Genomic DNA, 13,300 nt, shown 5'->3' with positions numbered 1-13,300 from the left:
GCATGTGTGCTTGGAGAAAAAAGAATAAGTGAACATTTGGCATTCTTGTCAGCCAATGTTTCTACACAATTCTGTTTATATGAATACCCAGAAGGTATAAAAACAGAGCCAAGCACTTCCCTTTCTAGAGTACTTATCTTAATACTTACCATAATTGATACCATATTGATGAGATTAAGTATTCTTTGGAAAGTTCTAATTAGCCTAGGATGCCACATTCCCTATTTTATGAATCAAAAAAATTTAGGTATCTTTAATATTATTTTTTCTTAATCACCTCAAATGCTTCAGAATATAATTTAGTGGGGAACACGTCAGTTTGCCTAGAGTCAAAGTTAGATTTTGAACTGTAATCCTTACTATATTAGCTTTATTTCTGCACCTAATAGCATCCTACTGGATTAACAAGGTAACCGGAAGAACTGCAGAGTTTCACCGACATACCCAGCAGTACTACAGTGGGGAAAGGGAACAGGACAATGAGACACATTCAAGATCTTCATTCTCCCTCCTGGTTATAAGACTCTTCAAGAGGTTTACAAATCTACCGGTCTAGAACCAAGCTCTGTTTATAGTAATAAATAATTATTCTCCATCTCATTGCTGAGGACAGGCTATGTTTATTAGAAGGAATAGCACTTTCTAGAAGGAAGAAAGGAGACAATGTTTTCTTACAGCCACTCAGACGAGGAAAATTCTGGAGATTTCTCATTCGCCATTCCACTGTGGGATATGCTTTCATTAACTTGAATTCTCAGCAGTTAAAAACTAACAGACAGACAAAACAACACACGCTTTACACTCATAATTCATTTCCTGGGGTGATATTCAGAAAATGAATGAACTGTGTAACAGATGTGTCCTATACTTCACCATTGTAATGATACAGGCAGGGCAAGAGCCTTTCCAAAAAAAAGTCTACAATAAATCTTTCCTAATTATTTCTCAAAAACCCTGATATATCCAATATGAGTACTTGGTAAATGGCTCACTTGAACAGAAAACTAATACAGATAATATACATATAACCTCTAAGATGGAATTACAGCCGATTATGTTCGGAGATGTAGTACTGGAGAGAAATTTTAAAAAATTAGACTGAATTTATTAAATATCAAGTAAAAAGGGCCAATTTATTTGAATTATGTGAAATTGGAACAATGAGTACAAACTGATGCACACATAACGCATCAGTGCTTTCCAACAATCGCATATTCTTTTGTAAATTATTTTAAGAAATAAATAAATCAGGAAGGATTATTACTTACTGTTTACTTAGAGTGGAAATTAATGAGCATTTCTTGGAAAGCACCAGTGATCAGCATAGCTGAAACCTCAAAGACAGATATGTTCATCCAAGAGTGTAAATTACTTATCAACTAAAGGAAAATACCAGAAAATGTTTTTTATAAAAGGTTCATTACATTTAGAAATAAAATATTACAATTTAAGCATTTCATGTTGTTAATTTTTGGCTAAAAAAATATCAAAATTATTACTACAGATGCTTATATTTGTCTCTCTCTTTCAAAAAAAAAATCAACAGAATTTCATCTTCTAACATTTATTATGAAATGAGCATGCAAGTTACTAAGTGTACAATTAACTCCATTACATAAGGATTTTTTTGTTAAAAGAATGTTAGATCCTTCTTAACTGTTGGATGTTATTTTCTATCTATCACTATATGACAAAGAAAGGTAAATAAAATTACTTACATATGTATTAGACCTTGGAAATCAAATTCAAAGGGCTGAGCAGAGTCAGCATTGTAATGGTATTTTGGGTCTTGGTGTCCAAACCACCAAGAACTTCATATAATCTCATAAAAAAATATTTGGATACATGTATATTTGTAGAAACAGAGATTTACAGGTTAAGTTCATATTCAGATTTAAATTTCTATTTAAACACATACAAATTTCAAAGATATTTAGATGAAAATATTTATTTGAACTCTAAATGAGGCTATTTAAAGATGAAAAATCACCAAGGATAGAAGACACTTATTGTGCTGAACTAATAAATGGGTGACTTTGGAAGCCCTTTAATAATTGCTTTTCAAACTATTTCCTTCCAGAAACAAAGGGAAGAAGGACTTCTCCAGGAGAGCAAACACTATAGCATTCAAAATGACGTACTGGTATTTATCTCTATTTATTTCTACTTTTATTGATTTATTACATAAATATCATGAAAAATGTTGTTATCTAGTTTCCAATTTTCAGTAATGCATACATCTGAAACACATGTATTCACCTCCATCTTAACAAAAATACATTTAAATAGAATAGCCACAGCCATTTTTTCATCCTATGCCGTTACAACTACAGCTGTGAAGAACAAGTAAGTAAAAGACAGTTTTTGTGACTTTTATCAATTTATGAATTTGTATCTTATTATATCTTTTGTAAATCTGAGATGCTTAGAAGGCTGTATAACATGCTTCATTTCACAGTTTGTGACAGTCACTATTCCATGCAAATTCATCTTAGTGAACAAGAGGACAATATAGCACTTTCTAGGAGTTACAGTGTAGGAAAGAACAACTGACATTTATCATGTTTCTGAAAAAAATATCACCTCACACAAGAAGTAGAGATCTTAACTGTAACAACAGGACTTTGCAAAAAATGAACGCAAACAAACGCACTCAAGTAACAGTATCAACTCATGACTTATTCTTTAGAATCTCATTCTGGTCAAAGAAATATAATCTGGAAAGCTGAACAATTAACCTTAGGACTGTATGAGAAAATCTACTAAATATATATATATATATTAAATGTTGCAAGCTATGCATTAGAAAAACTTCAAGGATATACTTCTGAGCTTATTCAAAGACTTTATTTATTTCTGATTAGGAGCATCACCTAATGAAATTTGCTTATAATCCTACTAGGTAAACCAACAAGCAGGTCCACATCGGAAGAAGAAAAAGTCTTCAAAATAGTATGGGAAGCATTTAGATCAAGATCCTCGTGCAACAAGGAAACTGGAGAATCAGTCACTACCTGGCCAAAGAAGACCAGTGATTTACCTGTAATCATGGAAAAGCAATACAGTATTTCAATCTTTACATATTTATCTCTGTAACAAATTCCTTATAGTTATCCATATGGCAAGCTGAGGATGCTGATGGGCTTGAAGAACACTAGATATGCTGCAGGCAGAGGAAGGAAACAAGTCATATTTTTTTGCTTGTGTACATAAAAATATTTCACTGTAGGCTTTCACTCATCCTCATGTATTAATGCCTGTGATCTACTTAACTGCCTCAGTTCGTCTTCCTCTACATTTCTTGGGCATATTGCTTACAGCAAAATTTCCCTGCTAAAGCTTCTCCTATACCCACACAGCTCTCTTATCTAAAAAGCCTCTCACAAGTCACATGGACAAGCCCTGGGCTGCACACAGCATTCCACTCAAACCACGAGGAGTAACACGAGAAAATTTTAAATGTCATTTTGGAAATTCAGTCAAGATGTAACTTCTTGTTAAAATTTTGGGATGAAAAAATGTGATAGAAAGAGTAGATACTTAATGTTATTAACAGCCAACTATTCATACTCCAAACACCCTTAACCTGTAGATAGAAAACTTCATGATGAGAAGTCAACCTGGGGCAGTGGATTTCTAATTAACTACTTTCTTCCTTCTCACTCTGCTTCCCGTTTGGGAAGTTTGGGAAGTGAATTACCCAGCTTGAACATGTTCTCATACTTCGCTCAGCCATGAAATTCCTGGGGGAAGAGTGCAGCATGAAGCTTGAAGTGTATATCTTAAAAGAAGAACTGGAACTGGGATAGCAAGTAAACAATACTAGGTTCTTTCTATGGCAAGGGGGAAAGGAAACAGCAAAAGACTTCATCCTCAAAGCACAGCTGAGCAAATTTCTGTCCTCCAGCAGGAGCCCTAGGAATAAGTAAGAGTCCCAGGAAGTTAATATAGGTTCATCTGGACGATTCTCAGCTGTCTTCTTCTTCTGATCCTGTTCCATTTTCTCTCTGTTGGAGCATCTTTGATGATGGTCAGCTTGCTAACCTTAGCCCTGATGCACTTCTATACACTCTTAGGGACTAGGGACTCCCTAGAGTTTGAAAACCATCGCATTAGGATGCCTCTTATATTTCTAATATCACAGTTGTTACTCAAACCCTGTCCCTTTTTTCTCTTGCAATTACTGTCTTCTATCTTATTATATCAGCTACTGAAAGCACTGTCTGTTTATATTTTTGATCCCACACATCCCCGCAGCCAAACCCTAAGTACTTTTCTGAACATTTCTGCTGAACTGTTCCTTCTCCGCTTTGGCTTTTCCCAGTCTGACACAAGCTCTCAATGCATATAACTCCCCCGCCAGTTCTCACTGTCTTTTAGTATCAGTGTCTTCTCCTTGGGTTTCTGACAACAAACAACACACCACACAGTCTCTATTTCAAATTTCTCTGCAAGAGGAAATATGCCTCCCTGCATTTCAAAAGCACTAACAGACAAAGACAGATCTATAAATAGTCACAGGAAAAGCTAAAGTGCCTCATACAGCACCTAGAAGCTGGAGGAGATGGACAGAAAGGGAGCTTGTTCATCTTTTAACAAAGTATAGACATGAAAGACAAGCAATTCCCCCCAGATTGAGAAAATAGAGAGATGGAAAGCTCTCATTTTATATTCAATATTTTTAACTTACTCTGCTGCCCAAGACAATCATGGTGTTGCATGATATCTCACAGTTTGATGCTTGAATTCAAACAATAACTGACTGCTTAATTCCATTGTAAAGATTGATTCTTATCTCTTACATTTGTGGCGGTTAATTGAAACTTCACAGAAATTAATCTAACAAGAAGCATCCATGAAGTAAGATCCAGGCACTGGCTATCATTTCTCTTTCACTTACAGATGTATATGTCTCCTTTGTTTTCACCCTGTAAAATCAGGGGAGTAGTCAGACTATCACTTCAACAGATTAAAGTAGCTGATAAGCAGAGGGTTTTTTTCTGATAATGTTGTTACAAATCTCAACAGCAAACCCACTAGTCAAAGGTGAGTATACTATAAAGCAGATATTTTGGGAGGTTATTTTGATGTTACGGCAACATCAAGCGGTTCCTTTTTTAAGCCAAGTGTAAATCACTACCAGGAGGACCACTAAACTTATAAACTCTGAAAACTGTCCCACACCTAGAGAAATCTAGAGTTATTAAGACACATCTGTTAAAGACTGCTTTCTTTCCACTATAAGCTTACTTTTTTTTTTCTTTTCTTTTTTTTTTCCCTCCCCCAGGGTTTGGTGTCACTGAAGCACAGTGTAAAATTGTGGCTATTGTTGGCCTCTTTACACACTGTTCCTAACTTAACAAACAGAACAGTTTAGAAGGTCAAATAAGAAGACAATATCCTAAGAAAATAGCAACTTCTGTGGCTTTGAAATGAAAAAAAAAAAAAAAAAAAAAAAAAAAATCTGTGCCAAAATGTTTATCTCCTCGGTTCACAAAGCCATAAAATAAGTACAGCACCGTGAATCATCTCAAAACTTCAAAGCCTGTATGCCCAGTGTACCATTTTAGGCCCATTATGTTGCACAGCTACTGTACTTGTAGTAAATAGTTATACAAGACCATAGAAGCACTGCCAAACATTTCACCCTTACAGCAAAATCTCCTGAAAGCTACACTCTTTACCATAAGCTCACTGTGTGAGCTCACTGTCTCTTACCATCTCAAGAGCCTCTCCATGAAAAAAAAAAACACCAAAACTGTTGATCATTACAATGATAATACCAGCCTCCTTTAGGGAATACAGAATAGCAGGTATAAATAATACGATATACACAGCAAGCGAATAATGAAACATAGTGAGTAAATTCCTTTAACACACCAGCATTTCTATAGAAAAGGAAATCAATGTTTTTGCTCATCGCATAGGAAACCACAAGAATTTACTAAACTAAAAAAAAACCTCCATCTATAAAATTGAAGGTGGTAGTACATCCCCAAGACATTATGCTAGCCACAAAGAAAATAGAAAAACATGTTTACATGTAAGACATGATTCAAAATGAACAAAATGATTACTTACCTACTCTGATACCTGCTTACATGTGATTTTTAGATATTTGTCCCATAATTAGTAACAGGCTCAATTTACATATGTATAAAAAGTCTAACCCATTGCAATCTGTTTCCACCCGCCTTGTGTGCAGCTGCTCATTATTCCATCTGGCTGGGTTAATCAGAAGGCACCACAACTGTCTTAAAGAGGACATCTGGGAGGATTTAAGCCAAAATACCCATTAGGCCATGTAAAGAAAAGGTCCTGTGGGGTATTTGAATTTTTTGTGTATGTCACAGGACACTGTACAAGTTTCTTCCACATGTCATCTGGCAAACCCATTTGTATCAGTTGCCAAGGTTTCAAAGGAAAATTAAAACAAGCTTTTATGCACTTGGCATATTATGAAGTGCATTGTCACAGGAGAAATTTGTTATGACTTCTGTTAACAATTGTTTTATACTTAAATACTGAAGACTGTTCTGTAAATTATGTACAACAAGCTGCCACAAGTTCTCTCTTCCACAGCAATTTGTTAACATAATCAAGACTGCAGAGTCAATTTAAATAAATTTTTAACACTAAGTCAAAAGTTTGAACTAATGGCAAACAAGAGGGATATGGTAAAAATTTGTATCAGTTGTCATTTTCCAAATCAGGACATGATGTCTGCAAAGATACTCTCTTTGTTTTGGAGGCTGTCCTCAGCATGGATCCACAACAGACCTCTGCCTATGCTGTACCAAGCAGCCCATTACAAATTCATTTTCATTATTACTTTTTGTAGAATAGATGTACTTCTACCCAGTCAGTTTTCTAAAGAGCTTTTTCTTATTCTGTTCCACCAGAATGGCTGGCTGACCAAAAGACTTCAGTAGTTGCCTTGACACAACTGCTCTTCTTAAAGAATGCGTGGCAATATAGACTCCAAACACTATCCCCAAATTCTTTACACTTAGTTTTATGCTGCATATTCACTGAGGTTCTGAACTTTTAATATCAGTTTTTTCTCAACAAATATGCTCTCAAACCTCAAACTCCTTTGCCCTTGCTTTTCCAACAACTAAGACCCTGCATTCAGTGAATTAATTTTTACAATGTTTGCAAGGTTTGCAAGATGTTGCTTCCTGAAACAACTTTTTGCTACAGGTAAAAAGCTAACTCACTCTTCTGAAAAAGAGGCTTTTAACCTGGCTTCTTCGGCTTGAAACTTCAGTAAATTAGCTGAGAAAATAACCGAGCAGAATCCCACAATGCCACTGTAAAAAATACTTCACTTAACAGAAAAAAATACTCAATTTCTCTGTTTAAGGATAATGTACATGGAAATCCGCTCTAAGCAGTATTATATAGTTTTGAGTAATAAAATACAGTATTCAAAAGCAATGTGCTGCAGAGATGAAAATATAACTTACATTGTCAAGCATTACAAGCACATTACAGCAAATGGAAACTTTAGCAAACAATCCAAATAAGAGCCTGATCTTTGAAAGATGGTTGATACTTCTGTGATCCATTATAGGCAACTAAGACTTTTTTTTTTTTTTTTTTTTTTTTAAAGAAGTTCTCCTATTTTATATCAAAATTCACCTGTTAGAGTGCTTATTCATGTGCATACACACAGTCTTAGTTCCCCTCTAGGAGCTATTCTGGCACTTAACAGGCAAATAAAATACTTTGGATGTATATAAATTGTTGATAAACTTATACATTCAGAAGTTTCTTGGAAAACAAAGAATGCATTTGATAAAGTAAGCTGAGTTTTGATCTTTAGTGGATGTAATCATTTTGTGACACGTAGTTTTATGAGATCTCCGAACAAAAAATAGATCTAAGTTCCCTAACCCTATTGTTATAATTTGATTAATTACATTAACTATCCAAATAAAATATCACAGAATACAAATGATTTCAGTTGGAAAACATATTGAATTTAAATTGTAGCATATTCACATTCAGTGTAAATCAATAGTTTGTAACAGAGTTAGATTAATTATGTCTCTAAAATCAGGAGAAATATTATTTGAATTTAGCTGGTTTTCTATCGTAGAGCTTTAACACTGTGGACATATGTTTATCTTTCAAAAGTATTTTATAAAGACATGATCCAAAGCACACCAAATTAACACGAGAACTTGTTCTTGAACTGAACAGGCTGTAAATAAGACCTTAAACACTGCAGCTTTATGAAAACAAAAATGAAAATCTCAGGTGATTTTTTATAATATGAGAAATGGAACACTCACAGGTTCTCATTGATCATAGCTGGAGTCCACAGAGTGACATGTGAAAAGTGCTAAGAAGGGAACCCATGAGGACTGGAAAAGACTCAGATTTTATGGGTTAGTGATTTGCCAGAAAGAGTCTTGCCAAGTTTAAATGAAGAAAACTAAAAAAATGGCATAACTCATGCAATGAGTTCAGGTCATGCACTCTGTAATGGTAAGTGAGAGATGCGGAAGTGTTCCCTAATATTCCTTTATAAAACAGCTACAGTAAAAATTCAAGAGATCAGAATTCCAGTGAACTTTAAAGTATATATTACTGAGTATGTGTGTATGTGTAGCAAAATTACATATAATATGTGCAATAAATTTTTAATACATACTAAAATGTTAATTTCTGAAGTGGAACATTGTAGACTAACATTTTAAAAGAGAATGTGCCTTAATTACAAAACTGTCATCTCATTTCACTGATATTAATTAATTAAATTATGTGATGGAATGTGCATCATATATTCAACCAAAATGGTCTCACAATTCTAAAATTCCCTTCTAGAACTGAGGGGTTAAAGCTGAGAAACCAAGATGTAACAAAGAGATAAAGATAAAAACATTCCATTCCAATGGGAAAAAATATATATTCAGAAAATACTTTCTGTATGATTTTTCAGACAAACAAAAACAAAACAAAACAAAAAAAAAAAAAAACAAACATGGAAAACGTCTAACTTATGGGTGAAAAGGTAAATTTACAAATAAATAATACTAACATTAATGGTCTTGTTGGAAATGCCAATGTAATGGCAGATATTTCAAAATTTAGCAACCTTAATTCCAAAAGGTCTAGATAATGAATATAATTAGATCAAATAGACTAGATTAGACACTTTTATTATTCTACTTCAGCTTGAAGGTTATGTTTTTGTTTAATTGGAAAACACTTCCTATTCCCAAAATTGTATAATATTTAATTGTGCAAGTAAGACAGAATTAATGTACTTGTTTTATATATTGAAGGGCTTCTCAGATTTTTTTCATGTTGAGCTTTTTGTAGTCTGCTGGGGCTTTCTTTCCTTACCTGGAACTCTCTTTGCCCAGTTGATCATGTGCACTAATTCTCTGTCTGCAAGGTTGGTCAACAGGGTCATCATAGATGCTTCGTTGAATGGTCTATTGGGGTCATATTCAGAGTAAACTATGGGTGGCTCAGCTTCCAGCAAGGCACTGACCATCTGTTCTGCTGTCAGAGACAGGGCTGGACTGTTCTTCTTGTTATGTTTAACCACTAGTGGACTTGTCCAAAGGGTGGGAGCTCGCAGCTCTGTAGAAGAAGCCTCCCCGTTCCTGGACTCCTGCTCCTCTCTTTGACGTTTCTGTTTCATCATTCGCCCACCTCTGCGGTCTTTCCGGATTCCTAGAGACATACAAGAATATAATGAACTCCTTTCCTTGAACACAGGCATTATATAAATTTGGCCTCAGCCAACCAGGAGCTGCTGTTCATAGGCCAGTGGAGCATTTACTCCTGGTTTATTGTCAAGGATTCTTCCTATATGTAGAATCTTACATGAGCAGTTGGAGAGAAAAAGTATTTTTAAAAGTATAGTATCAGAAATAGTGACAAAAGGCAGTAACTGGAAATAAATAAATATTTTTTACAGCACAAACCTTAATGTCATGTCCTAACCTCTAGTATGTAACTATCCAACAATTGATCAATAGCAGCTTCATGACCTGAGCAGGCTACATGTATAGCAGTAACAGCTCTCAAAAAAAATCTTTCCTCAACTTTCCCAATTCTAACTAAACACCAAACCATTACTATGGAGTGTGTGATCTTCCTAGTTAGGTAAGAAACACACAGAAAAGATACCATCATAAGATGGCCTTATACAGCATTAAGGATTGTTGTACAACCAGATAAACAGAAAAAAAAGGGAAGATAATTTCTGCCTCAAATCTAGTGTGGGTGACCTACTGTCAAAAGTCAGTAACAACTGGAACAGAAATTATCTTTGTCATTATTGCACATTTCTGCAATGTGCTTAGTTCCGAATGACCCTGGACCTTTGGAAGTTATCAAGTCTGCCATACTAATTAAAACAACAACACTAAGCCCTTACAGTAGAATAAAATCTCCTTTGTGGAAAGGTCATGAACAAATTGTAATGATAAAGTCCAAGTGTACTCCAATCATAAAGGGAGAATAAATGCTAGCTCTGAGTGGAGGAGGCACAGCTATTTTGAGAGAAGGGAAGGGATGTGAAGGGAAGGGAAGTGAATGGAAGAGAAGGAAAAGAGGAGGGGAGGGAAGGGGAAGAGAAGGGGAGGGGAGGAAAATTTTGAAATCTACTGGCCCTTAAAATAAATGAACACGGATCTTTCTGGTGGGTGGGGGGGGAGAAAAGACAATCTTTAATCAGCTTTTTTCACACCACAAACTATATAATCTATTAGGCTTCCAATTTTTTGTTTGTTTGTTTGTTTGTTTCTCAAATCCAGTATTTCTTCATATAATTTCTTCTTCGGATTAATGGCTTTTAGATCCTACCAGCAGGTGCCCTCTTCCAATGGTAAAGACAGCATCTATAGATCAGTATGCCTCTTTCATGATATGTGATATGTTAAATGAATTTGTACTTGAAAATTAATCTCTTTAAGTCTAATTCTTTCAAGACCTAGCAGGCCTTCTGAATCTATCTATAAATCTTTCCATATACAGCAAGTTCCATAAATCTTTCATCACCCTTACTACTTAACCTCTCTACATTTTCCCATTAGTTAAACTAGCTGTAAGCCAAAAGTCTGAAGTGCATTCCTGTTCTCATTTTTCATTCAGTAATACCTACTACCACTAAATTATTTCTGTTTAGAAGATGAGGGAGATTCTTGCTATTAGGAAAAAAATAAAAGGCTTATTTTGGAACAATGCCATCCTGGAGTTAGTCTCATTGATAGCTTGCTTCATCAGACTACTCAGTATTCACGGACTACTCAGTATTATGCATGCTCTTCTGCAACAAATATATTTGGAAGTATGCTTTATTTCACTGTAATGTTTTTGAATTAAAATTACCCTTTGAAACACAAATAAATAATCATGTAACAAAAACCACATGGTTCATACACACTAAACATTTGCTAACTTTCCCACATTCCAAATTCTACAGCTGCTCATGCAACCATTTCCCTTTGAAGAGTTAAAAGTATTCTTGGAGTCTCTACTGTGCAACATACACAAAAATAGATGGCCTTAGAATGGACATAATTCAGAAACATTATCTTGGGGTTATAATAATGCTATAAAAGCATCAGATAAGTTAGTTTAGAAAGTAAATAAAATGCAAGAAGTTACCAAGAGAGGAAGAGAGAACAAAGCATCTACATAAATCAGATTATATTAACCCATGAGGCACACCATAATGAACATGCAGTTCTGTTCTTCCCATTCTAAAAATTATACAAAACATATAAAATAACTGAAAAAGATTTAATAAGTGAGAGACGTGTAAGATGATCTGAACAGTGAAATGAACTTGCTGTGAGAAACAGCTAAATTGATTAGGACTGCTTGTCTTGCAAGTCAGGTACAAGTTTACAGATCGGGAGTAGCAAGATGAATAAAATACCAACACTCACTCTTCTTTAATTCAAGACAGTATCAAAGGAAAACATCTCACAAAAGGTTCAGGACAGTCAACAAGAGGTTCTTTTTCATGTCTCGCTGAAATAAAGCTGAACTTGTAAATACTTTAAAGAGTGTTCAAAGGCATTTGAGAGGTACAGATCAAATTTATGGGAAAGAAGAATCCATCAAAGGTTAATATAAACAAATACAGCACCTTTGCCTTAATTGTCTGTGCCATAAAATCTCTATGTAGGAGTATTTTTTGTTTGTTTGCTTTTTACATAAAACTTACTCCAGACTTGCCTTGTTAAGTAAAATGAGGATTTAACAAATGTAAGCATGCTTATTCCCTTACAAGTAAACCAGATTCCGAAGGGCCCCGTCCTTGGAGGTGTTCAAGACCAGGTTGGACAGGGTCCTGGGCAACCTGATCTAGTAAATGTGTATGTTTGGTGGCCCTGCTAGGCAGGGGGGTTGGAACTACATGATCCTTGAGGTCCCTTCCAACCCAGGTCATTCTGTGATTCTGTGACAGAATAGTTTTAATTTTAATTCATCTGCACTGGCTTCTTGTCACCCTGAAAAGAGGGATGGACTGAGTGAAGCTGAACATAACATTCTGAATTTGGAAGAAATGCTCTGCCCAAATTTATTTTTATGTTTTTATTTCAGGAATTTAAAAAAAAAAAAAAAAAAGCCTACATTGTAACATTATACTTTTAGAGATCAGATCTGAAATAGAACTAAGGGAGAGTATGCATTCGCTCTTCATCACATCAGCAGCTTTTACAATCATAGACAGGAAGGTTGTTGAATCTGTATAAGCATCACACTAGTTAGAGATTTATAGAAATTAATGCTAAATCCCTAGATAGTTACATAAAATAGGAATCCCGTTATTCATTTTCTCAGACCAAATAGAAGCACGTATCTCTCTGAAAAATAGAAGTGCTTCCAAATCTCCTCCAGCTTAATCAAATTTTATGCCTATTCAAAAATGTAATAATAGTGCACAGTCACTAATTCAAAGTAAAAAGACAATTCCTTCCAGCTTGCTTAATTATCAAAAGTGCCATGATTCCACATGCTCTTTAAAAAAATATATGAATGCAGTAATTTTGATTCCACAGTTCAGACAATACAGGAACTAGAACTGGCAGATTATGAGAAGCATGAGAAACAATATTCTATCAAAAACAGAAGTATTGTGTATCTTGCAGAAGCTATTGAAATTTAAACAATGAATATTTTCAAAGAAAAATTTCCTAAGCTTCACCTCTAAATTCAGTCAGCCCTCTAAGATAAGAAGATAGGTTGCAAAACTTTAGAGCAATTACATACTCCTGGAATTCAGTAGATTAGCAACAAAATTGCATAGGGATTGTGGAATCAC

General features: G+C 34.9%; 1 protein-coding gene across 5 annotated transcripts in view; it reads right to left on the bottom strand.

Moving 5' to 3' along the window:
- The window catches only part of ESR1 (estrogen receptor 1), a 175,167-nt gene that overhangs the window by 41,549 nt on the left and 120,318 nt on the right, over positions 1-13,300 (bottom strand). For all 5 annotated transcript variants that reach the window (XM_032443212.2, XM_032443211.2, XM_085540908.1 and 2 more), the window contains 1 exon segment: positions 9,358-9,693. In XM_032443212.2, the coding sequence (XP_032299103.1) occupies positions 9,358-9,693 (336 nt within the window).

Source organism: Coturnix japonica, chromosome 3 (genome assembly GCF_054131305.1).
Source record: "Coturnix japonica strain WE chromosome 3, WE-NBRP24, whole genome shotgun sequence".
NCBI lineage: Eukaryota > Metazoa > Chordata > Aves > Galliformes > Phasianidae > Coturnix > Coturnix japonica.
The sequence above is the reverse complement of the archived record's forward strand: the minus strand, read 5'-3'. Positions and strand labels throughout refer to the sequence as shown.